The sequence below is a fragment of the Aquarana catesbeiana genome, linkage group LG04 (assembly GCF_042186555.1).
Source record: "Aquarana catesbeiana isolate 2022-GZ linkage group LG04, ASM4218655v1, whole genome shotgun sequence".
NCBI classification, from domain to species: Eukaryota; Metazoa; Chordata; class Amphibia; order Anura; family Ranidae; genus Aquarana; species Aquarana catesbeiana.
Window position 1 is genome coordinate 296,687,978 of NC_133327.1, and position 26,102 is coordinate 296,714,079.

Consider the following 26,102-nt stretch of genomic DNA (forward strand, 5'->3'; position numbering starts at 1 on the left):
ATACTGCAGTGCTCACACTGAACTCTTTGAACCTTAGCTATAGTATTACATACTTATGATTCCATTTCTATTTTAGTATGCTGGTTGTAACACGTGTGCATTAAGCCAGTGGCTGTTTGAAGAGGATCCAGGAATTGCAAGTGTGCTAAATTAGATAACATTGCGGTAAAAAGTGTATAAATCATTTTATGTTTCTTATTATAATAACATTGTGTGATAGCTGTATTATAACATTTAAAGTGTGTGTGTTTGTGTGTGGGTATGTGTGTGTGTGTATTCCTGGAAGCCATTACTAACTTTACTAAACCAATGTCACCTGATGGCCTTGGGGCTGATTGCATTATTCCATGAGTATTTCTGCTACCGCCAAACCTAAGTTACCTCTAGTGTGAATGCAAAAAAGTTGTAAAGTGTGGCACTTTTCTAAAGATAGGATAAAGGGTAAAGATAAATAGACCTAAAACTCAGGGTACCACACAATTGTGCTACACAGAAAGAAAACAATTTTACAATTTTCATTTTTCATTTACAATGGTGTGTTTTATATGGCTTGTAGCCCTTTACGTAAACCCGATAAGAATGCCAGATAAGCATAAAGCTGACAGTCAATAATTAACAGTTTTGACTGATTTCAAGAAAAATGCACACGGCGTAATGTTTTAGCCTAACAGCAACATTGTGTAACTGTTGGAAAGATCTAAATGTTTTGAATGAATTCTACAACAATATTCTAAGAAGCTGCAGGTAAGTTACTTTTACTGCTATATCAGGCATATTGCATAGCATGAGGTATTAGCAAATTATTTATGAGGTTCCTGAAACAAACTGCAGTTGCTATAGAAAAGTATTGATCATTATTATTATACAGGATTTATATAGCACCGTTGTATAGCACAGTTTGCGCAGTTCATTTCTTCAAAATGAAGGCAGACATTACAGTTACATTACAATTTGGTACAAGAGGAATCAGAGGGCCCTGCTCGTTAGAGCTTACAATTTAAGAGGGAGGGACAAGTGATACAAAAGGTAATAGTTGTGGGGAATGAGCTGAGGGAAGAAAGTAAAAAAACTGTTTATTAGTTAGACGCAGGATAGGCTTCTTTAAAGAAAAGGGTTTTCAAGGATTTTCTAAAGATGACTAGATTAGGAGACAGTCAGACAGATTGGGGTAGGGAGTTCCAAAGGGTGGAAGAAGCTCTGCAGAAATCCTGGAGGCAAGCATGGGAGGAGGTGACAAGGGAGCTAGAGAGCAGGAGGTCTTGGGAGGACTGAAGAGAGCGGCTTGGTTGGTATTTTGAGACTAGGTTAGTGATGTAGCTGGGGGCAGAGTTGTGGATGGCTTGTAAGTAATTGTTAGTACTTTGAATTTTATTTGTTGAGTGAGTGGAAACCTGTGGAGGGACTGGCAGAGAGGGGCAGAGAACACTGAATGGCTGGTAAAGTAGATCAGTCTTACAGATGCAATATTATAGTAATTTTTAGATAAATCTATACTATCTATTCTGTATTCCAGTAAAATGTAATAAATAAAATTATATATAATACAACATAAAGAATCCTAAAAACTCTTAACTTTAATCTGTATAAATAAGAGGGTTGCAGAAATGATTTTTGCTCAACCTGCTGTAAAAAATAAAACAGAAACCAGGCTTAAAGGTTTCTTCTGCAAGGTAATAACTAGTAATAAACCACTAATGTCAATCAAAACAGTATAAGGCGATGAAAGAAAAACACATATAAAAGTTAAATAGAGACAAATCTTATATTTACACTGATTATATATATATATATATATATATATATATATATATATATATATATTATTTTTTTTATTTATTTATTTATTTTTTTAATATAGGTTACCTATAGGCAAACTTGTCAAAGGATTTCTATTTTTGTTCAGGTGATCTCCAATTCACCCTTAATACTTGCAATAATTAAAATGATTCAACAAGTTTGAACTTGTGGTGCTTTTCTCTGATGATGAATGAATCAGCCTGGGTTTGGTTCCTGGGGTGTTTTTTTAACCCATCACAAAGTCCAACAATTGCAAATTGCAATCTAAACCCTGCTGAAATCTTGAAAATGAGTTTGGCCCATTTTCAAATCTAATAGGCACAAGATGGTCAAAGAGCATGGGGAGCTGGGCACTGCCATAGGGGAAATGTGCAATGCAAAAAAGAGATAAAAAACACCATACAGTGGGGAGAGGGCCCTCCTTTGTAACTTTGAGGGTGACATTAGAAAAACACAATTATTTTCAATGACATGCTTGAAAGATGCCTTTAACCACTTGCTGACCGCTGCACACCGATATGCGATGGCACAATGGCAGCGGCGGCAAATGGGGGTACCTGTATGTCCCCTTTAATTGTCGGGGCTAGCGGGCCGCGTACAGTGCGACCGTGCCCGCATGGCCGGCGGACTCAATGTCCGCCGGTCTCCCAGCGATCATGTCACGGAGCCGCAGAATGGGAAAGTGCCTATGTAAACAAGGCATTTCCCCGTTCTGCCTTGTGACATGACAGAGATCAATGCTCCCTGTCATCGGGAGCAGTGATAGTTGTCATGTGAGTTGAAGCCCATCCCCCCGACAGTTACTATCACTCCCTAGGACACACTTAACACCTTGATCGCCCCCTAGTGGTTAACCCCTTCCCTGCCAGTGTCATTTACACAGTAATCGGTGCATTTTTATCGCACTGATCGCTGTATAAATGATAATGGTCCCAAAATAGTGTCAAAAGTGTCCAATGTGTCCGCCATAATGTCGCAGTCATGATAAAAATCACAGATCGCCGCCATTCAAAAAAAAAAAAATAATAAAAATGCCATAAAACTATCAACTATTTTGTATACGCTATAACTTTTGCGCAAACCAATCGATATACGCTTATTGCGATTTTTTTTACCAAAAATATGTAGAAGAATACATATTGGCCTAAAATGAGGAAAAAATGTGTTTTTTATATATTTTTGGGGGATATTTATTATAGCAAAAAGTAAAAAAATATTACTTTTTTTTCAAAATTGTCGCTCTTTTTTTGTTTATAGCGCAAAAAATAAAAACCACAGAGATGATCAAATACCACCAAAAGAAAGCTCTATTTGTGGGAAAAAAAGGATGTCAATTTTGTTTGGGTGCAATGTCGCACGACCACGCCCTGGTCAGGAAGGGGGTAAAATCTTCCGGGGCTTAAGCGGTTAAGCTGTATGTGGTATTATAAAATAGTAATATTATCATGAACAGCATCAACAACACTGTATTTTGGCATCACATAATTTGAATTAGTAATTGATTGATCTACTTTTATATTTTTGCCTGCCTTGGATACAGTAGCAGCAGTACCCAAAACGTAATAATTTCAGCCTTCAAAAAAAGAGCATTTAATTATCAGTCTTAGCAGGGCTTGAAAAAGGAGTGCGCATGCTCCAAGGTAACATGGCGCATGCTACGGAATGCGCCACATTGAGTCCTGGGACCTGTGAAGCCTCTTCTGCTTTACCGTGAGCCATGCTGTGTTCGACTGGGACACTGGGTTCCCCCAGCAGAATTCCTCATTCGGCTCCCGGCACCAGCAGGCCATCTCCTCACCGCCAAAGCATTGCAGAAGGATGAAGGACAAGCACCACCGCATTTCAGATGAGCCTGTTTATGTCTTTTATCATGTGAGTAGCCCATTATGGGGGCATAATGAGCATATTACGATCTGCTACACTTAGTGACACTTTCCTTGTTTCCGCTTAATTAGCCGCCTTGGCTGCAGCAACTGATTATTTTTATTTAGCTGTAATAGGCCCCAATTGAATGGTGAAAAAAGCAGCCACAACAGATCCTTAAAGCTTTAGAAAAGCCCTTGATGTTGTACCAATTGGTCAGTGCAAAAAAGTTTCATAGTATAGTGTGTGATTTTTTTTTTACACATTACCAGAGTGTATTGTCTTAATAGTTTAACAAAATGACAAAACAGAGTGCACTAAAGCACTTCAAATTCATAAACTCACATTCCACAGATAAGGCAGATTAATCCTGAAATGAAAAAAAAATCAAGTGTAATATTTCAGATACAATAGCCACACATGCAGTTCAGTATCAAAATATGCAAGCCAATTGATTGGACTGCAATGTAAGAGGAAGAGACAAGGCAGTTTTTGCCATTGATTTAAAAAATAGTGTTTACTATTTTAGAGGCAACAGCTTGAAGTTTTTTTACAGACTCATTGCACAGTATAATATTAAAAAAATGACCCGCACTGATGTGTGAAGAAATAAATAAATATAACTACATTTTCCCAAATTGTGCATGTGATCAACAAAATGCATATACAAAAAATTCTTATGTAAACAACCCCTGAGATTAAGACCCCCCCCCCCTCCTTGTCTAGCTGCTGGCTCTAATGTATTGCCACTGCTGTTATACTAAATGTATTTAAAAGTGACCAGTGCCTGTTATGGAGCTATACAAATACAGTTCAACATGACTCCTCAAACTAACAGCTTGCAGTGTCTTCATTTCTATACTTGAAACATGGTGTCAGAAGTGACTGGAATAGGGATTGAGCCTCTTGTTTGGAATGCAGCAGCTTTGCGATATAGCTCTGTTTTGTGAGTTACGTGCATTTTCTGATATTTGAGAATTTTGAGACTTAACGACTATATGGCTGCCATAAATTATATTCCTCCCCCAAGAGAGGCTAACAATCTGTGGGGATTGGAGCAGCAACTGGGAAACATTCAGAGCTAAGTTTTAGGATTTTTCCCTGGCTACAGGGTTGAATGAGAAACCTGCAGCAGTGCAGGCAGCAACTCTGAGAAGAGTCATGGGCAGAGAATGCAGGCGTGTGTATAGGCACAATCTGAACCTCACGGCAGAGCAGCAAGAGAATGTTACAGCCATTTTAGATGCACTGGAAGCTTATTTCAAACCTACTAAAAATGTCATTTATGAAAGATATGTGTTTGGATGCTGCAAACAAGAAGAGGGAGAATCTCTTGATAACTTTGTTATACGCTTGAGAAAAAAGGCAGGAACTTGTGAATATAGTACTCTAAAAGATGAATTAATAAGGGACAAAATTCTTCTTGGTATAGCTGGTGAGAGCACATGCAAGACAGTATGACTTAAACACAGCCATTGAAATGTGCCATACAGCAGAGCTCACTGACAGACATCTGAAAGTTATGGAACAGGACAGATAGCAGATCGACAGCATTAACATTGCAATGCAGCGACACCACATGAGAAAACAGTAGCAGCAACGCTGACCATCCAGCACAAATGTTGCCATCCCTATAGCATGCAAATATTGCAGGACTGTGCAAAGAAGAACTAAAGAGCAGTGCCAAGCTTATGGGAAGTCTTGTAGGTCCTCTGGAAGAGCAAATAATTTTCCAAACGTTTGTTGTCAAGTAACAAACAGCCGTCAATAGGAAAATTACACACCATGGAGGACACATCTGCATGTGAGGAAGAGCCATACACCGCTGAAGTGATATACAGCAGTGAATTGATCATCGCTGTGAATCCAGAGGGAAGAAATGGTTTGTCACTTTAAAATGAAATTATAAGTCTCGATCCTGCCAGCTCGATTCAGGAGCAACGTGTGATGTAATGTGCTTGAGAGAAAAAATTATGGACTCCTCAGGACTGAATGTGTCATTCGTGGACTGATACACAAGCTAGAATTTGAAATTGTGGAAGCCTGCCAAAAGCTACTGTTATCCGTCTCAACCTGTGAGCGTCTAGGGCTGATGCATTTCTCCATCGCCACAGAGCTCAATGTGATGGACAATCAATTCAAAGGGCCTTTGACAAAATAACAGCTATTGCAGGAATTTAGTGATGTTTTTACTGGGCCGGTAGAATCTGTTCCAGGGGAAGTTAATTTCGACCTTGACGCAAGTGTTCCTCCAGTCCAATGTGTACCAGGCAATGTACCAGTGGCCTTAAAACAGGAAGTCGAGGCACAGCTTGACCAATGTGAGGCTGGATTTTGAGTCCCTCTGTGTGAGTAGGCTGTGAAAAAGTCTCATGCATGTTTTATCGCCACACTGGAGGAGGAGGGGTAGCTGAATGTGTTTTGGGGTGTATTTCTAAGTAGTGCATGTTAGAAATATTCTATTAATGAACAACTTTGTGTAAAAAAAATTAAATTTTAATTTTCTTTTCCTGCATTTTCCAAAAACTTGTGGCAAAAAATTACATTTTCAAAAGACTTATTATGCCTTTCGGAAAACACCTTGAAGTGTTTTTGCTTTTTAAAATTGGGTCATTTTGTGGGTGTTTCCACTGTCCTGGTGCTTCAGGGCCTACAAAGTTGTGATGGGTAGTTAGGAAGTTAGGTGTGTAATTTGTGCCCCTGGAATGCCTGAAGGTACTCCTTGAATCCTGGACCCCTCTATGCATCTAAGTTGTGAAGAAGTATAACACGTGTGGTATCCTCATACTCAGGAGGCATAGCAGAATGTGTTTTGGGTGTGTAATTGTAATTATGCTCATGCTGTTTGTAAGAAATAACTTTTTAAAATGACAACTTTGTGAAAAAAAAGTTAAAAACTCATCATGCCTCTTACTAAATACCTTGGACTGTCTACTTTTCAAAAAGAGGTCATTTGTACTGTCTTGACAAAAAATGAATTAGTACTGTACATCAGGACTGATCTATTTTCAAATATACAGACTCTATAACTTTCACACAAACTAAATATTATAAACTGACTTGGCTCATTTTAACCCAATAAATGTAACAGTATATTGGCCTAAAATTATGAGCAAGGGTATTAATTTGCAACGTTTGCAAATTTTTAAAACAGAAACTAAGAAGTTTTTTTATTTTTGGTATTTTTTTTTTTTTGCTTATTTAGCAAAAAATAAAAACCCAGCGGTGATTACATCTCACTCAAAAAAAAAAAAAAACAATTGTATTAGGCTACAGTTTTGCATGACTGAGTAATTGTCATTCAAAGTATGGAAAAAATGGTCCAGATTGGAAGGGGGTGAAAGTGTCTGGACTTGAGGTGGTTAAGAACTAGTGAAAGGCAGTGTTTACCTGCTTACTTAAGGTAGTGTTTAGCAGACTAATTTACACCTTGACAAAGTCTACATGGAAATGGACGAAACTAGTCAGTGTAGGCTCCCCTCTGTGTGCACAGGGGACCCACAGCCTGGCAGGGTTCTGGGTAGATGACAAGAAGCACCATAATGTTCAGCTTTCATATACAGCAGAGACAACAGCATGACACAGTGTGGCTGCATTCAGTGAGCACAAACTGGTGCTATGGCACAGGGCTGATTATCTCATTGATAACCGGGTAGAGCTACGGTATCTTGAGTGTGTTTTATATATAAGTAACACAGTGACTGTGTATCTCAACATTTTGGCATTGCCTTGTCTGCAGAAGCCTTGGGATCAGCTAAATATTGATATGTGTTTCACCTTACTTACCTGCTGGCTTATGTCTATATATCCTGCCATTGTTGTCAGTGCCTGTTCACATGCTCATTGCAGTTTGCTTTCACTGTGTAATGACAGCTGTGAAGACATGCTGTTTATCTGAGACTTTCCAAGTAATGATTTGATACACATGAGCTACATTCATTGATGACAGGTTGCTTGACAAAAGCCAGAAATATTGTACAGAATTGAAGCAACCTATGCAGACAGCTTTAGTAGCTTGCAGTGTACAACAGAGAGACCAGGCAGGCTTTTATCAACAAATCAAATTAGAGTGTATTATATCACAGAAAAAAGTCTCAAATATTGTACAGGCTCCATGCACACCATGCACACTATAGTAAACTTTAGAAAGCCGCGGTTTCAGAGGGAAAGACTAAGAAACCTTTAATCAAGAAATCAAAATGAGTGTTATTTCAGAGAAAAAAAGCAATAAATATTGTATAGAATCTATATACACTATGAAAGAAGCTTTTGTAGGCCACATTTTTAGGTTTTAGTCAATAATTTAAAATGAAAGTGTTACATAGTAGGCGAGCTGGAAAAAAGACACAAGTCCATCAAGTCCAACCTATGTGTGTGAGTTAATGTCAGTATTACATTGTATATCCCTGTATGTTGTGGTCGTTCAGGTGTTTATCTAATAGTTTTTTGAAATTATCGATGCTCCCTGCTAAAACCACTGCCTGTGGAAGAGAATTCCACATCCTAACCGCTCTTACAGTAAAGAACCCTCTACGCAGTTTAAGGTTAAACCGCTTTTCTTCTAATTTGAGTGAATGACCAGGTGTCTTATTAAATTCCCTTTCATGGAAAAGTTTAATCCCTATTGTGGGGTCACCAGTACGGTATTTGTACATTGAAATATTATCCCCTCTCAAGCGTCTCCTCTCCAGAGAGAACAAGTTCAGTACTCGTAACCTTTCCTCATAACTAAGGTCCTCCAGTCCCTTTATTAGTTTTGTTGCCCTTCTCTGTACTCTCTCCATTTCCAGTACCTCCTTCCTGAGGACTGGTGTTCAGAACTGGACAGCATACTCCAGGTGTGGCCGGACCAGAGTCTTATAAAGTGGGAGAATTATCATTTTATCTCTGGAGTTAATCCCCTTTAATGCATGTCAATATTTTGTTTGCTTTGCTTGCAGCAGCTTGACATTGCATGCCATTGCTGAGCCTGTCATCTACTAGGACCCCAGGTCCTTTTCCATCCTAGATTCCCCCAGAGGTTCTCCCCCTAGTGAGTAGATTGCATTCATATTTTTGCTACCCAAGGGCATTATTTTACATTTTTCTACATTAAACCTCATATGCCATGGAGTTACCCACCCCATTAATTTGTTCAAATCTTCTTGCAAGGTTTTCACATGCTGCGGAGAAGTTATTGCCCTGCTTAGCTTAGTATCGTCCGCAAATACAGAGATTGAGCTGTTTATGCCATCCTCCAGGTCGTTTATGAATAAATTAAGTAGGATTGGTCCCAGAACAGAACCCTGGGGGACCCCACTTTCCACCTGGACCATTCTGAGTACTCCCCATTTATCACTACCCTCTGAACTCGCCCTTGTAGCCGCTTTTCAATCCGTGTACTTACCCTATGGTGCATGCCAATGAACCTTACTTTGTACAGTAAACGTTTATGGGGAACTGTATCAAATGCTTTTGCAAAATCCAGATACACCATGTCTACAGGCCTTCCTTTATCTAGATGGCAACTCACCTCCTCAAAGAAGGTTTGGTAAACAAAGGAATGGATTGGTTTGGAAAACGATTCTTCTTGAATCTATGCTAATTACTGCTAATGATACCGTTGTCATTACTATAATCTTGTATATAGTCCCTTATCATCCCCTTCAAGAGCTTGCATACAATTGATGTTAGGCTAACTGGTCTGTAATTCCCAGGGATGCATCTTGGCCCTTTTTAAAATATTGGTACTTTTCTGCAATCAGCTGGTACCATTCCAGTCAATAGACTGTTCGTAAAAATTAGGAACAATGATCTGGCAATTACTTGACTGAACTCCTTATGGAGACACAGAAGGGAAAAGGGGGCAAAGGGGGGGGGGAACGGAACTTTATATGAAACAAGACACTTAGGGTAACTGATTAGGGATGGAACAAACACACTTGTCTCTTATGAACTCCTTAGGGACCTTTGGGTGCAAGTCATCTGATCCCAGTGACTTAATAATGTTAAGTTTTTCAAGTCTATTTCTAATTCTGTCCTCTGTTAGCCATGAGGGTGCTTCCTATGACATGTCATGAGGATAAACATTGCAGTTTTGGTTACTGAAGCCCCCCATTTTCTTCGTGAAGATTGAGGAGAAGAATCAATGTAATACCTTCGCCATCTCTCCATCCTTAGTAACCATATTCCCTTCATCATTTTTGGGACCAATATGATCTGACCTCCCTTCCTTACTATTTATGTATTTAATGAATTTCTTGGGATTTTTTTTTATTCTCCAGCTATGTGCCTTTCGTGTTCTATCTTAGCTGCCCTGATTTCACCCTTACATTTCTTGTTGCATCCTTTGTAAAGTTGGAATGCTGATGATGATCCCTCAGCCTTGTATTTTTTGAAGGCCTTCTCCTTTGCTTTTATATGCATATAGCCACACAGGACTTTTATTAGGTCTTTTACATTTATTTCCCATTGGGATGCACTGGCTAATGCCCTTATTTAATATGCTCTTAAAGCATACCCATTTTTCCTCCATGTTCTTTGTTCCTAAGATTTTATCCCAATTATTATCTTCTAGCAAGGATCATAGTTTAGGGAAGTTGGCTCTTTTGAAATTCAGTGTCTTTGTATTTTCCTTATGTTTCCTATTCATGTGATTTATACTAATATACCTGTGATTGCTGTTTCCTAAATTGCCCCGTATTTCCACATCCGTGATCAGGTCTGTATTGATGGTAATTAGTAGGTCTAGTAACGCTTTGTTTCTAGTTGGTTCATTTACCATCTGACCCATGAAATTGTCCTGCAAGACATTTAGGAACTGGCGAGCCTTAGATGAATGCGCGGTTCCTTCCACCCAGTCTATGTCTGGATAATTAAAATCCATCATTATAATGACAATTCCCATTCTTGACGCTACTCCAAATTGTGATAGGAGGTCCACCTCCTCCCTCTGGTTAGGGGGCCTATAGCATACTCCCAGTATTACTTTCCCCTTAGTTTACTCCCTTTGTAGCTCTACCCATGAGGATTCCACATCCTCCCTTGCTCCCTTAGTGATGTCATCTCTCACATTCACTTGTACATCATTTTTTATATACAGGCATACACCACCTTTTTTACCCTCTCTATCCCTGCAATATAGGGAATACCCTTGAATAGTTGCCAGTCAATCCTGAGAGCTGTCGAACCAAGTTTCTGTAATTCCTACAAAATCAAAATCCTCCTCGTGCAACAGTAGCTCTAATTTTCCCATCTTGTCCGCCAGACTCTTGGCATTGGTAAACATGCCACGTAGTTTAGACCGGTCGCATACTATCTCCAGTACTCCAGGAACCCAAACCCCTCCTTTCTACACCAGCTCCTCAGCCACTTGTTTACTTCCCTAATATCCCTCTGCCTTTCTGGTGTGGCTCAAGATACTGGTAGTATTTCTGAGAATACTACCTTTGAGGTCCTTTTCCTCAATTTAGCTCCTAAGTCCCTAAAATCGTATTTTAGGACACTCCATCTCACAGTCCACGTGCACTCACAGCAGTCTTGTACTCACAGTCCAAGTGTACTCACAGTCCACGTGCACTCACAATACTCTCAATACACAGGTACTCAGGCACTCACCATACCCAGGTACTCACAATACACACACACTACACAGATACTCACAATACACAGTTCCTCACAATGCACACACAATGCTTTGTTATTACACAAAACAAAAAGACACAAATATTGTACAGGCTTGTGACATTGAGTGAACCATAAGCTGAATATGACTGGGTTTGCTGAGGAGCAGAGTCTAATAGATGGGCAATATTCACCAGTAATCCCCTTACAGGGTAAATTCTCTAGATACTGGTAGATATTGCAATAAGATGCGATATGACCACAGGCGGAGACACACGGGTGACTTGTGTAGAATAAGAGAATGCTGGTTAGAGCATTAAAGAGAGATGCTTACATGTGTCAGCCTGCACAGAGTCTTGACCTTAACTCGATAGAACACCTTTGGGATGAATTAGAGCAAAGACTGCGAGCCAGGCTTTCTCGTCCAACATCAGTGCTTGACCTCACAAATGCGCTTCTGGAAGAATGGTTAAACATTCCCATAGACACACTCCTAAACCTTGTGGACAGCCTTCCCAGAAGAGTTGAAGCTGTTATAGCTGCAAAGGGTGGGCCAACTCAATATTGAACCCTACGGACTAAGACTGGGATGCCATAAAAGTTCATGTGCGTGTAAAAGCAAGTATCCCAATACTTTTGGCAATATAGTGTATTTTCTGCCATATGCTGGTGGAGAGCAGAGATAGCCTTCTGGACAAAAAAGGGATCTAGGTACCTTCCACTGTGGTGCAGCACAAACCATAAACTTATGGAAAGGGAAAACCCCATCAGCTGTAATAGAAGCAACGGTAAAGCTGGCAGGTTTGCAAAGCTGGCACTCAGACACTGGGCATGAAGGTGATTGGGGGGAAACTATTTCTTCCATGCCAGCAGATGTGAAAGAGACTGCTACCTTTCCAAAGATGCTTCTAAAAAGAGCAGGGTGAGGTTAGGAGACTTACAATGAAGTTCAAGTCTATGCTTAGACCTACTCGGTGTGACCCCACGCTGACCCTCTTCCCTGCTTGATATGCCATAAAGTAAGCCTCTCAAACCCCTTTTCAGACTTCTCTCCCTATCACTTGAGGCTGCAGATATTGCAATGGATGCTGATGGAGAATATTTTGGGGTGGGGGGGAGAGGTGGTGCTCTATTCCTCCTGGAAAATGATTACTGGGATCTGCTGACAGCTGAGAGACAACCGCTGATGGACACCAGAACTACAACCTTCTGCTCTGCTCTGATCCTGGTCCTTACAAATATACTGTGCATGCATAACTTCAAGCACAGAGCTCACCAACATCATTTACCCTCCTATACCTGAGTGAAGGGGAGGGGGAACATCCTGATATGCACTGTTGTAGCTATTCTGATTCTTCTCTCCATCACAGCTATGTGGCACACTGTAACACCCCCAACCTACCCCCTTCCACTGGGGAGCAATTTCAACCTAGCTGGGGAGAAGCTTGACTACTGAGTTACCACTGGAGAGAAGACTGCTGTGCTGTTTCCTCCCATCAGAATGAGACAACTAGCTATATAAACACTCTAAACGGGAGTATTGGGGAAAACACATTATTTTCTGAGGACTTTTGTGGCTTTTGCTATTAAATGTTCAGCTGTATTTAGGCTGGATATATACGTTATGTTTTTTACAGGGAACTAACAAATCCCTGCATCAACACAACAAAGTGTGATGTGGCAGTCTCTCCCGCAGCGCTATTGTATTCTGATGATGGGACTCCCCTTACCCCCCAGAATATACTGATCAGCGCTTGCAGCCACCGGCTGCAAGCATTACCAAAATGCTAGTTTTCCAGCAAGACTGTCCAACAAAAGTCAGTCATTAGACCAGCTTCTCTTGAACAGACAAGGAACATGTACTAAAAGTTGACTGGTTCCTGCTGTACCAGCAGATTTTTGGTACATGTGTACGGGGCTTTAGTTTCCTTTTGTACATTAGCATTGCTCTATCTAAGTTGACATTACTATCCTCTGTTTGATGAAGGACTCAAATCAGCTTTAGCTTTTTAATTTTTGAACACGGGGGAAATTCAATAAAGCAGTTACAACACTTTTTTGGCAACATGGCCCCTTTAAAATGGCCTGCTCCTAATTCAGGAAAGCTTTGCAAAAATTTTGCTGAGCTTTCGATATGTGCCACAGATTTAGGTACTTTTTATTACCTCAACTTTTAGAATCTGTATCTATGGTCATGACAAATAAAAAATAATAACTATAAAGTTGCAAATAAGCAAACTGGCCATAATTAGGAACAGCTCTGAATTGGCGTATGCCAGTACTAAGAGTGGGCATTTTGTACTGGGAAGTTGTCATGAACAACTTTCCACACAGGGTTCTCTGGTTGCTTCAAAGCCAGTGGCCAGTCCCAGGAGCTAGCAATGTTTCCAAACTGTCTGTACTAAAGCTGCACTTTTTGGGGGAACAACAGAAGCATATTGTGAAAAATATGTTTGAGCTTTAGTTCTGGGAGCTGAAAAATCATTTACAAAAAGAGGCATGTTTCTTCAATTTAATTTTGCTCTTTAGTCCCAGGACTGTATTTATATACAAACAGTATAGTAAAAACTATTTGTTTTCTTTAAAAGACAGGCCTGTTTTGACATAATAAATTGCTGTCACACAAGCTGTTTCTTTCCAAATTCAGTGTACTGTTTACAAAAAGGAGGGGTTAACTTTAACAAAATGCATTGCTGCTTTAGCCTCAAAACAGTGTACAAAAAAGGTGTACTTATTTAAAAAAAATTATAAAAAAGTAAATTTTTTTCAAAATAAATTGCTGTTTAGCCCCAAAGACCTGTTATGTTAGTATCACGTTTGGTGCATAAAAAAACTGAGCTTATTTCCAAAAACAGAGGGTTTTTTTTTACAATATAATGTGAACCTCTGGATACCTGCATGTCATATCGATCAGCCCCTTTCAGTATTGTTTAAGTGACAGAGTCATTTAACTAATATGAAATATTAAAGTTGGAATATTTCCTATTAGTTAACCACTTAAGGACCGGGCCTATTTTTCAGACTCTGTGTTTACAAGTTAAAATAATTTTTTTTTGCTAGAAAATAAGAGTCTCCAAACATTATATATATATATTTTTTAACACCCTAGAGAAAAAAATGGCGGTCATTTACTACTTTATGTCACACCGTATTTGCTCAGCGGTCTTACAAGTGCACTTATTTTGGAAAAAAAAAAATTTTTGACTTAAAAATAAGACAACAGTAAAGTTAGCCCAATTTGTTTTTATATTGTGAAAGATGATGTTACCCTGAGTAAATTGATACCCAACATGTCATGCTTCAAAATAGCGGCCACTCGTGAAATGGCGACAAACTTTTACCCTTACAATACGCCATAGGCAACGATTGAAAATTTATACAGGTTACATGTTTAGAGTTACAGAGGGGGTCTAGTGCTAGAATTATTGTTCTCACGCTAGCGATCGCAGCGATACCTCAGATGTGTGGTTTGAACACCGTTTTCATATGCGGGCAGGACTTACATATGCGTTCGCTTCTCCACGCGAGCTCGGCGGGACAGAGCGCTTTACTTTTTTTATTATTATTATTTATTTTATTTTTTACTTTTACACTGTCCTTTAAAAAAAAAATGTTTGGGTCACTTTTATTCCTATTACAAGGAATGTAAACATCCCTTGTAATAGAAAAAAAGCATGACAGAACCTCTTAAATATGAGATCTGGGGTCAAAAAGACCTCAGAGCTCATATTTACACTAAAATGTAATTTAAAAAAAAAATGGATGTCATTTTTTTTTTTTTTTTACAAAGAAAAAAAAGTAAGTTCCCTTGTAAGAGCATTGGGTGGAATCGATGTTTGACGTCGCTTCCGCCCTCCAATGCTATGGAGCCGAGCGGGGGCCCTCTTTCCCTCACTCGACATTCAGGCAGTGAGGGGAGCGGACGCGATCGTCTCCGTCGCTACCGACGGCTCCGGTAAGTGGAGGAGATGACCGGAGTGCAGCGGGAGGGGGGCCTCTCCCACCCCCGATAAAAGTGATTTTGCAGAAAATCCGCCACTGAGACCACTTTTACCTGAAAGAGGACTGCCGCCCGTTTTTAAAAATACCTGGGTTTTGGCAGCTAGCTGCTGCCAAAAAAATGGTATTTAATGCCAAAGTAGCGACATATAACGACAGCGCGCAGTCCTTAAGTGGTTTAATTAGTGTCATTGTGAATGATAAGATGGGATAGCACACCCCACAATCCACTGGGTGTCCTACTTACAATTTATAATCGACACACATATTTGACAGAGTTTTCGTCCATATCCAGGTTGACACTGTTTATCATTGAACTTTTACTTAGTATTAGGAAGATAAAAATGTTACAATTTTTACAGCAGTGTGCAAAGGGTTAATCAAGGAACCTAAAGCTTAACAGGTGGTTACAGCCCTCTAGCACTTCTGTTGTTTAAAGTAGTTTAACAGCCAGAGGGTAAAAAAGTGTGACAGACCTTCCAGAGAGTTTGCCAGTGACTAGAACAGTCAACCCGGCCATACATGGATCAAAACTGAACTGGGCAAATTTTAACCACCCCCCCTCCCGCCATAATACACTCAATACACTGATCAGTGCTTGCAGCCATTGGCTGGTTTTCCAGCAGGAACGCTCTAACATCCAGCTTCTGCTGAACTGGTCGACATTCAGAATGCGTGTACCAGGTTTTAAACTGGTCATACAGTAGTAGATTTTTTTTTGTTTAGCCACAGATTTATTTTCAAACTTCTCAGCATGCAGTCCCAACATCTGTAACCATGGTCAGTAATGAGGCCGTATACAGGTGACTGGCATCCAACAGTTCTATGGCAGTTTGCCATATGGACTCTATTTGACACACATATTTTGTGCCATCTTTCTTTTTGCAAATATTGATGCTGTATGTGAGGTTAATTTAACTAGCTATCACATACATAGTAGAGGCTATGTAGATGAGGGGGCTCATCTTGCACCTCCTGCCAAACACTCTTCAAGGTGGTGATAGAGTGTATGAAGGCATGGAGTAACATAAGTGCTAGAGTTGCAGGCTGTATGGGATCTGTATTGCTGCCATATGTATGTATATACATGTATGTATGTGTATGTAACTATGTGCAGAGTAGAAAACCAAGCGCAGGAACACCGTGGTACCAGAGCAGGTTACAGAAACTAAGTTGGGGACCTTCCTGGGTGTGGACATTATCAGGCAGCAGCAAACCAACTAAGAAGACAAAGGCAGAGTCAGGGCACAAACCAGGATTGGGAACAGCCAAGCAGTGTAGTACCAACTAAGGGAGCAAAGACAGAGTCCAGGAAACAAGCCAAAGTCAGTACCAGCAGACAAAGTACAGGGCAGAAGACAGTAAGAAGTCTAGAAGGCAGGCCGAGGTCACAGTAAAGGGGTAAAAGTCCCAAGGCAGGTCGGTAGGCAAGACAGGGTCATAATTGGTAAGGCAGAATCAGCAATCAGGTAAACAGAAACAAGCTAAAGACCACTCAGCAACTTCTAGAGTGTTTCAATTTATATAGGCTGCTGGGTGCCAATACCAGTGCTGAGAGTACATGCAAATGCAAATATGAGCATGCCTGTGTGCTGATGTGTATCTGGCAGTAACAGTATTGTTGGCAGTATTGGCAGAAATGTACACATGCGCATATGCCCCGCGCTGGTTTTCTTACACTTATGCCGCGTACACACGAGCGGACTTTACGGCAGACTTTGCCCGGCAGACTGGATTTCGTCAGACAATTCGATCGTGTGTGGGCTCCAGCGGACTTTGTTTTCTCAAAAGTTGGACGGACTTAGATTTGAAACATGTTTTAAATTAATCCGTCAAAATCAAGTCCGGTTGAAAAGTCCGCTCGTCTGTATGCTAGTTCGACGTACAAAAAGCCACGCTAGGGCAGCTATTGGCTACTGCCTATGAACTTCCTTGTTTTAGTCCAGTCGTACGTCATTACATACGAATTCGACAGACTTTGGTGGACTGTGTGTAGGCAAGTCCGTTCATTCAGAAAATCCGTCGTAAAGTACGTCGAAAAGTCAGCCGGGCAAAGTCTGCCGTAAAGTCCGACCGTGTGTACGCGACATTAAGCAAGTCGGTTCATCCTTAGAGTAACAAACTTGCCAACAATAATAAATAAAGGATTTAAAAGTTTGTCACAATACTTTGCTATTGTCCTTCAAAGAGATTACAATCTATTTCTATAGCAAACAAAGTTTAAACTGACCTTTTTTTTGTGAAAAATATAGATTTGTTTTGACAATAAGCTGTTTTTGTACATGAAGCCCAGAGCCATCAGTCCATTTTCTAACTCAATTTACTAAAATCAGCATTTTAACAATGTAGGTGCATAGCAGAATAAACAATAAAGAAGGGTACAATATCTTTGACCGATAAATGATCGCAATTTTTAAAGCTAGCCATTACAATACAAGGGCATTACATGTAGAATCTCCTGTGCAACATGAAATAAAGGTTATATAGCCACCAGATCCTCAGTATCATCTATTTGCATTGGGTGCATGCAGAGCAATAGAACACCTACTGATTCCCACTCCCAAATCAATTTAACCAGAAAATAGAGAAAGTCAAATGGGGAAGTGGGAGAGAAGGGTGCTTGTAGAAACACAGGGTAGATGGTGTGGGAAAAGGGAGGGACAGGGGGGTAAAAATAAAACAGTATTTGCCTAGCATGGGGGGTGTTAGTATGTAAAATAACAGCATTGGTTGGTTAGCTCTGCAAGAAGGTACAATAAATAACAAATTATATAAAAGAGGCTGACACAGATTACCATGATGTCTCCAATCTGTTTTACCAAGCAATTGAACAGGTGTACCTAATAAAGTGGCCGGTGAGTGTATTTACTGTATATATTATACTATATATTAGATATCCTTTTTCTGAAAAATATGTTTTTTTTTTCCAGTTCAAATACAGAAAATGGACATCAAGCCAGTTATTGTAGTCCACGGAGGAGCATGGGCAATACCAGATGATCTGGCAGAGAGCAGCAAGGATGGTGTTAGATATGCAGCAAAGCGTGGATTTTCTGTACTAGCAAATGGAGGAGGAGCTGTTCAAGCTGTGGAATGTGCTGTGCAAATGCTGGAAAACAACCCAGTATTTGATGCAGGTATGTTTCTGTGAAATGTGAATATTGCTTCCTCTTTATCATGTTTTAATAAGAAAATGTGTAAAAGGGTCTTTAATACTAGCTTTGATTTCTAAAATGACTAAGGTATGTATCAGCCAGCAATTGGAAAATGTAAAGTCTGTGAGAAATTGAGGCTTCTAAATACCAAATTGCAGCCTGTCAGTGAATTTGTTATTTGTTGAAATTTTTAAATTTGATGTTCTCAAATTTTGTTATCATGCAAAATATTTGGGTACCTGCACAAGATCTTAATCTTGAAGCCCAAGGCCAGCCATAGACAGATCGAAATTTGGTCGGTTCAGCAGAAAACAGACAATTTTCAATCCATCTATGAGCAGGCTAGTTGTATTGAAGTTGATCTATCAATTGCCTTCAGTAAAACCAGCCTTTTTTTTTTTTTTTTGCTGGTGGCAGTGATCATTGTATTCTGATGGTGGGGAAACCTCCAGCTGTCAGAATACAATAGCGAGGCAGGAGGGATTCTCCAAAAAACACTGACTGTGTTGATAGGGGAATTCAACAATTTTCTTTCCTTGAACACATGGTTCAATTAAAGAAAACTGCCTAAAATATGGCTTGTTTAAGACCTTCTCGTCTGGCCTATAGTACAATGACAACCAGGCGGGAGCACTGTTGTTCTGGGAGGACACAGGCTGAGCCGATGACTGATCACTGTACTGGCCAGCTGCCAGTACCATGTGATTGCTGTGACCAGTCACAGCAGAATACATGAGAGTTGTAAACAATAGATGGCTTTCTTTCATGTCATCCATAGTATACAATTCTGTTGCTAGCTGTGATTGGCCAAAGTGATAAAAATAATGCCGCGTACACACGGTCGGACTTTCTATCCTACTTGGTCCGGCACACTTTCCGACGGACTTTGTCCGCCAGGTGCGCCGGACTTTAAAACGGACGGACTTGCCCACACACGACCGGACTTTCCGGCGGGCTAAGTCCGCCCGTCTTTCCGACGGACTTTCGCCGGAGTTACGGCGGACTTTCAGAATGAACGGACTTGCCCACACACGGACAAGTCCGTTCATTTTGAACGTGACTCAGGTGCGACGGGACTAGAAAAGGATGTCAATCTTGCCGCTTTTATCGGCGAGATTGACACCTTGCGAGCCCCGTCGCGGGGCATACCAGGCCCTTAGGTCTGGTATGGATTATAAAGGGAACCCCCTACGCCGAAAAAACGGCGTGGGGTCCCCCCTAAAATCCATACCAGACCCCGATCCGAGCACGCAGCCTGGCCGGTCAGGAAAGGGGGTGGGGACGAGCGAGCGCCCCCCCCTCCTGAACCGTACCAGGCCGCATGCCCTCAACATGGGGGGTGGGTGCTTTGGGGGAGGGGGGCGCCCTGCGGGGCCCCCCACCCCAAAGCACCTTGTCCCCATGTTGATGAGGACAAGGGCCTCTTCCCGACAACCCTGGCCGTTGGTTGTCGGGGTCTGCGGGCGGGGGCTTATCGGAATCTGGGAGCCCCCTTTAATAAGGGGGCCCCCAGATCCCGGCCCCCCACCCTATGTGAATGAGTATGGGGTACATGGTACCCCTACCCATTCACCTAGGGAAAAAGTGTAATAAAACACACTACACAGGTTTTTAAAATATTTTATTAAACAGCTCCGGGGGGGAGATCTTCCTCCGGCTTCGGGGGTCTTCTTCCGGCTTCGGGGGTCCCTGCGCTTCATCTTCTCCCGGCGTCCGGTTGGTTCTTCTCCCGGTGTTCCAGTTCTTCGGCCGGCTCCTCTGCTGTCTTCAGGTAGCTCTCTTGCTTCTTCTCTTCTCTTCTCTTCTCTTCTCCAGATGTTGACACGACGCTCTCTCCGGCTGGACTGCTCTCCGAGGGCTGCGTTGTGATTTATATAGGCGGAGACCCCACCCCCTTTTGATGTCACAGTCCCTGGGCATGCTGGGACTGTGATGTTTTAGGGGGCGTGGTCACTGGGTGATGTTGACCACGCCCCCTAAAACGTCACAGTCCCAGCATGCCCAGGGACTGTGACATCAAAAGGGGGCGGGGTCTCCGCCTATATAAGTCACAACGCAGCCCTCGGAGAGCAGTCCAGCCGGAGAGAGCGTCGTGTCAACATCTGGAGAAGAGAAGAGAAGAAGCCCAGAAGCCCAGAAGCCCAGAAGCCCAGGAGTCCGGACCTCTGCTGGCAAGAGAGCTGGAGCCGGCCGAAGAACTGGAGAAGAACCAACCGGACGCCGGGAGAAGATGAAGCGCAGGGACCCCCGAAGCCGGAAGAAGACCCCCGAAGCCGGAGGAAGATCTCCCCCCCCCCGGAGCTGTTTAATAAAATATTTTAAAAACCTGTGTAGTGTGTTTTATTACACTTTTTCCCTAGGTGAATGGGTAGGGGTACCATGTACCCCATACTCATTCACATAGGGTGGGGGGCCGGGATCTGGGGGCCCCCTTATTAAAGGGGGCTCCCAGATTCCGATAAGCCCCCGCCCGCAGACCCCGACAACCAACGGCCAGGGTTGTCGGGAAGAGGCCCTTGTCCTCATCAACATGGGGACAAGGTGCTTTGGGGTGGGGGGCCCCGCAGGGCGCCCCCCTCCCCCAAAGCACCCACCCCCCCATGTTGAGGGCATGCGGCCTGGTACGGTTCAGGAGGGGGGGGGGGCGCTCGCTCGTCCCCACCCCCCTTCCTGACCGGCCAGGCTGCGTGCTCGGATCGGGGTCTGGTATGGATTTTAGGGGGGACCCTACGCCGTTTTTTCGGCGTAGGGGGTTCCCTTTATAATCCATACCAGACCTAAGGGCCTGGTATGCCCCGCGCTCGCCGCAATAGGAAAATGTGTTTTTCCTATTGCAGCGAGCGCGAGATGCAATACCCTACCCTCGTGTCGTATCTGGTCCGTCGGACCAGCATACACACGAGCGGGCTTTCCGTCGGACCAGCATACACACGAGCGGGCTTTCCGTCGGACCAGCACACACACGAGCGGACTTTCCGCCCGAAACTGAGTCCGGCGGAAAGATTTAAAACTTTTTTCAAATCTAGGTCCGGCGGGCTTTTGGGAAAAAGTCCGCCGGAAAAGTCCGCCGGCGCCTACACACGGGCGGATTGTCCGGCACACTCTGGTCCGCCGGACCAAGTATGCCGGAAAGTCCGACCGTGTGTACGCGGCATAAGGCTCTTTCTGACTCAAGAGAGAACTATTCGTGTGAAAAAAAAAATGATACAAAATTGTTATGTGTACAGTGTTGCATTATGATTGTCATTCAAAATGCGACATCGCTGAATGCTGAAAATTAGCCTGGGCAGGAAGGTGGTAAAATTGCCTGGTATTGAAGTGGTTAACCTAAGTCTTCCCAAATTTGGAAATCTTTGATAAGGGAGGTACTAGCCAAAGGTATAAGGAGTCTGTAGTAAATATAATTTGGATATCTTAATTAAAGTGACATTTCCAGCATTAATGATAAAGATTAATTAATGAAGTGAGCCATTAAGCCAACTGCCACTGACAGGATCAAGAAGGTTCCGAGTCCTTTAATATTAGGATGCACTAGGATCTGCCCCACTCAGGGTTGTTCTGTAATCATCAGGATCAGCACGATTACAGCAGGATGTAATGAAAGTTTGTCTTAAAAAAGATAGATAGATAGATAGATAGATAGATAGATAGATAGATAGATAGATAGATAGATAGATAGATAGATAGATAGATAGATAGATAGATAGATAGATAGATAGATAGATAGATTTTGCAGCAAACAGGCACACTGATGTTGCAGGTGTTTGCTGGGTTCTTAGGAGAGTCAGCATTAGAGAGCAGAGAGGTGTGCATGTCAGCACAGTGCTGTCCGGGACAGGACAGGTAGAGGTCCAAGAGAGACAGAGCAGCAGGGAGATGTCGCAAAAGAGACAAAGAGCTGACAGAGGTACAGCATTTGTGCCTGAGCACTGGGATGTTGTCTTAGATGGTCAGGAGGACTGAGGGACGAGGCCTGAGCAATGGTGCTGTTAAAGAGAGCCAGGTGGCTGAATATTGTTAATTATGTATTGATGGTGGAAACCTCTGCAAAGGAAGCTGAATGCTGTGAACTTTTATTTATTGTTTTCGACCCATTTCACACTGAGGCGCTTTTCAGGCATTTTAGCGCTAAAAATAGCGCCTTTAAAGTGCCTGAAAAGCATCTCTCAAGTGGAAAAGCCTGAGTGCTTTCACACTGGGGCGGTGCTCTTGCAGGATGGGAAAAAAAGTCCTGCAAGCAGCATGTTTGGGGAGGTGTGGGAGCGGTGTATACATCGCTCCCACACCGCCCCTGCCCATTGAAATGAATTTGAAGTGCCTGAAAAGCGATTCCGAAGCCCCGCAACACAGACGCTTTTAACCCTTTCTTTGGCCGCTAGCAGGGGTCAAAAGCTCCCCGTTAGTGTCCAAAAAGTGCTGCTAAAACGATGGTAAAGCACTGCTAAAACTAGCAGAACTTTACCGCTAACGGACCCTCGCCCCAGTGCGAAAGTACCCTAAGTAAAAGTGGGCAGAAAAAGCCCTGAAAAGGCATATCAGGCATGGACTGAACTTGCTGGTAAGCACTACATTTGAGTTAAACAACCCCCAAGCTGTCACAAATGGAGCTCTGATGCTCCATTTGTGACAGAATGTATCTGTGCATACCAAAACAGTGAGTTTGCTAGAAACTGTTTGTGCTTGGCAGTGTGTGCCTGCAAATGGAGTCTGTTTGTGTGTTGCAGCCCTTAAAAAGACAGTACTCCAAAAAAAAGTTTTGATCCGTTCAAGGAACTGTGTTAAAAATCCATTGTATGCCTGACTGCAGTGATGGGGAGGTCAAAACGCAAAAAGGAAGTGATGTATGCTGAAATGAGAGAAAGGCTGTTATTGATGGAGGGGATTTTGCCCAAGCAAGCCCCACACAGGCAAGAGAGTCAGCCTGTTTTTGAGTCTGATGTGGACCGGTGCAAATGGCATCTGGCAGCATTAGATCAAGTGAAAGATGAAAGCAAGCCATCCCTCAGTTCAAGGGGAGAGCAGGTGGTTGTCCATACCCGGGAGATGGTTGTTGTTGCCCATAGCAACACAGAAGAGGCAAGTCTGGGCTGTCTGTGGACTATTGGGTATGCATAACAAGAGTCATGACAGATGGGTTTGAGAAGAGCCGGTACAGCCAAGTGGCGAGCACTGGCAAAGTGTTGTTGGGAGGACGAGAGAGGAAAGGTTTTGCCTGGATGGAGGAGAGAGGTGGCTCAGTGTTCCCACAAAGAGAGCTGGGATGCCTGGGAGTCTGTTGTTTTATCCTGTAGCCGCATGGAAAAATACACCAGGGAAAGTGCCGCAGAGAAATGATTCCTGAAGCAACATGTGCAAAAGAAGATTGCAATACCTGACAAGTGCAATGGTAAGACTGTTGCTGTTACAAATGTGAGAGAGACTGGTTATGCAACTTAACCCCTGAAGCCCTAAAAAGTAGGGCCGAAACAACTAATCGATTAATCGATAACTAATCAATTATGAAAATAGTTGTCAACTATTTTCATAATCGATTAATCGGCCTGCATACAGAATGCATTATTTGTTTACATATCAGGAAATACAGTGCAGCACACATACAGCTCTGTACACCGTCCATACATGTCAGAAGACACAGTGCAGCACACATACAGCTCAGTACTACATCCATACATGTCAGTAAGTGCCTGAGAACTTGTGAATATGAATGTGTAAGGAGCAATGCCTTATGGGACATGTAGTCCTGGGCAGAAAGTGAGTGGTTCTAAAGTCAGAAGTTTTTTACCTTGCTATAGGGGCACTCTATATTACACTTTGTAGCTTGCTATTGATGCACTCTGAAGGCATGAGGAGCCAGAAGCGTTGGTGGGAGACCCTAGAAGAGGAGAATCAGGGCTGCTCTGTGCAAAACCACTGCACAGGGCAGGTAAGTGAAACATGTTTGTTAAAAAAAAGGGCTATTTTTTTTTAACCCCACTATGACAGGTGATACAAAAAAAAAGGCTGCTGCTACTAAATGTCCTAGAACTGGATCACAAGCATATGTTTTTTGGTGCTTTTTGCAGAAATACACTACAGTTCATTTAACATGCTTTCCTATGGGACACGATTACATCTATGCTTTTTTCAGCCGCTGCATATTTTTCAATGCAAAACGATGCTTTTTTTGGTTCATTACACTTCAATGGAGAAGCTGCAGAAAAGCATGTAGTGCGTTTTTGCAGCAATTTGCGGCTTTTAATCTGCCCAACAACAAATTGGCCAAACAAAAACAAAAAAAATGCAAAACACAAATCGCAGCAAAATTGCACATTCAAAAAGCAGTGTAGAAACAGATCAAAAGCAAACTGCATAGGTGTGAACCGAGCTTTAAGCTGGCAATACACGTATCGATTTTCAGACGAGAATATTCATAAGAAAAATGTTTGTACATTCGCTGAATAAAAGAATGTTGTGAAAATGTAATTTGCTTTGAACATTTACTTTAAGTTTTAAAATGAGTGTAATTTCTTAATGAAAAACACATACATGGTCTGAAAATTCCTTCGACCAAGAAGTTTTCTATTCTGCTCCTTCAAATTTTCCCATCACCGTGTTTGAAAAGAACATCAATTTGACCCCACTAATGGTTAGAAAATCAAACGAACGTTCTTAAAATTATATTTATTTTTGAAGGAAGACATTGTTTTTGTATGGCCAGCATATAATATATTGCAGTTCTGTCTGAAAATCGGCAAAACAGTTTTTTGTTTTTTTTTTATCTCTGAGTCTGATGATATTTACCAGATTCAATCTCTAATAGCATATACAGTATATCTCTTCTGTCTGTTATGCTCAGAGTGGATTAGAGATTTTGCTCCCTGACCATATAGTTGATTATTTATATTTACTACTGCATATAGATATTCAAGAATAAATTGCCTTTTTTTTTTTTTTTTACTTTACATATTAACTGAATTATGCACCGCACCTTTTTTAAGGATATTATCCGATTAACTGATTTATCGAAACAATAAATCGGCCAACTAATCAATTATGTAAATAATCGTTAGTTGCAACCCTACTAAAAAGGCATATCTGGTGTGGAATGAACTCACTAGTAAGCGCTACATTTGAGTGGAAGTGGAGGGTCACCCTGAAAAAAAAAAATTGCACCAAAAATCCTAAAAAATAAAAAAAAAAACATTTGAAAAAAAAATTTTTTAAACTTACCTGAACCCTTGTTGCTAGGCAGTCTTCCTAATCTGCCTGTTCCTATTCTGCGGCGTGTTCTGCTCCTAGCTGAGCGGCCCCGTTGCCTTCTGGGAACTGTGTGTGTTCCCAGAAAAACATGGGCCATTCACAGATCAGTGCGCCGCTCGCGCGTGCTTAGTAGGAAACTGGCAGTGAAGCTGCAAGGCTCCACTGCCTGTTTCCCTTACCTAGGATGGCGGTCCCCGGACCGAGGGACGGGTCAGCCTCGGGCGGCCGACATCGTGGGCACCCAGGACAAGTAAGTCAACTTATTTAAAGTCAGCAGCAGCAGTGTTTGTAGCTGTTGTTTTTTTAGCTGTCCGGAATCCCGCTTTAAGCAACCCCCAAGTCGTCACTATATACTGTATATACCAGTTTTTCTCAAATCCAGTCCACAAGGCGCCCCAAAGTTCATGTTTTCAGGATTTCCCTCACATGAAACGGCGGTGGTAATTA

At 42.0% G+C, this 26,102-nt stretch overlaps 1 protein-coding gene across 2 annotated transcripts in view; it reads left to right on the plus strand.

Moving 5' to 3' along the window:
* LOC141140011 (isoaspartyl peptidase/L-asparaginase-like) overlaps window positions 1-26,102 on the plus strand; it is a 185,396-nt gene that overhangs the window by 42,678 nt on the left and 116,616 nt on the right. Inside the window, exons 1-2 of one of the 2 annotated variants that reach the window (XM_073626721.1) lie at window positions 643-744; window positions 18,192-18,398. In XM_073626721.1, the coding sequence (XP_073482822.1) occupies window positions 18,206-18,398 (193 nt within the window). In that variant the 5' untranslated portion in view covers window positions 643-744; window positions 18,192-18,205. Of the gene's footprint in view, window positions 1-642; window positions 745-18,191; window positions 18,399-26,102 lie in introns of those variants that run through there. The other variant, XM_073626720.1, reaches the window with a different exon arrangement.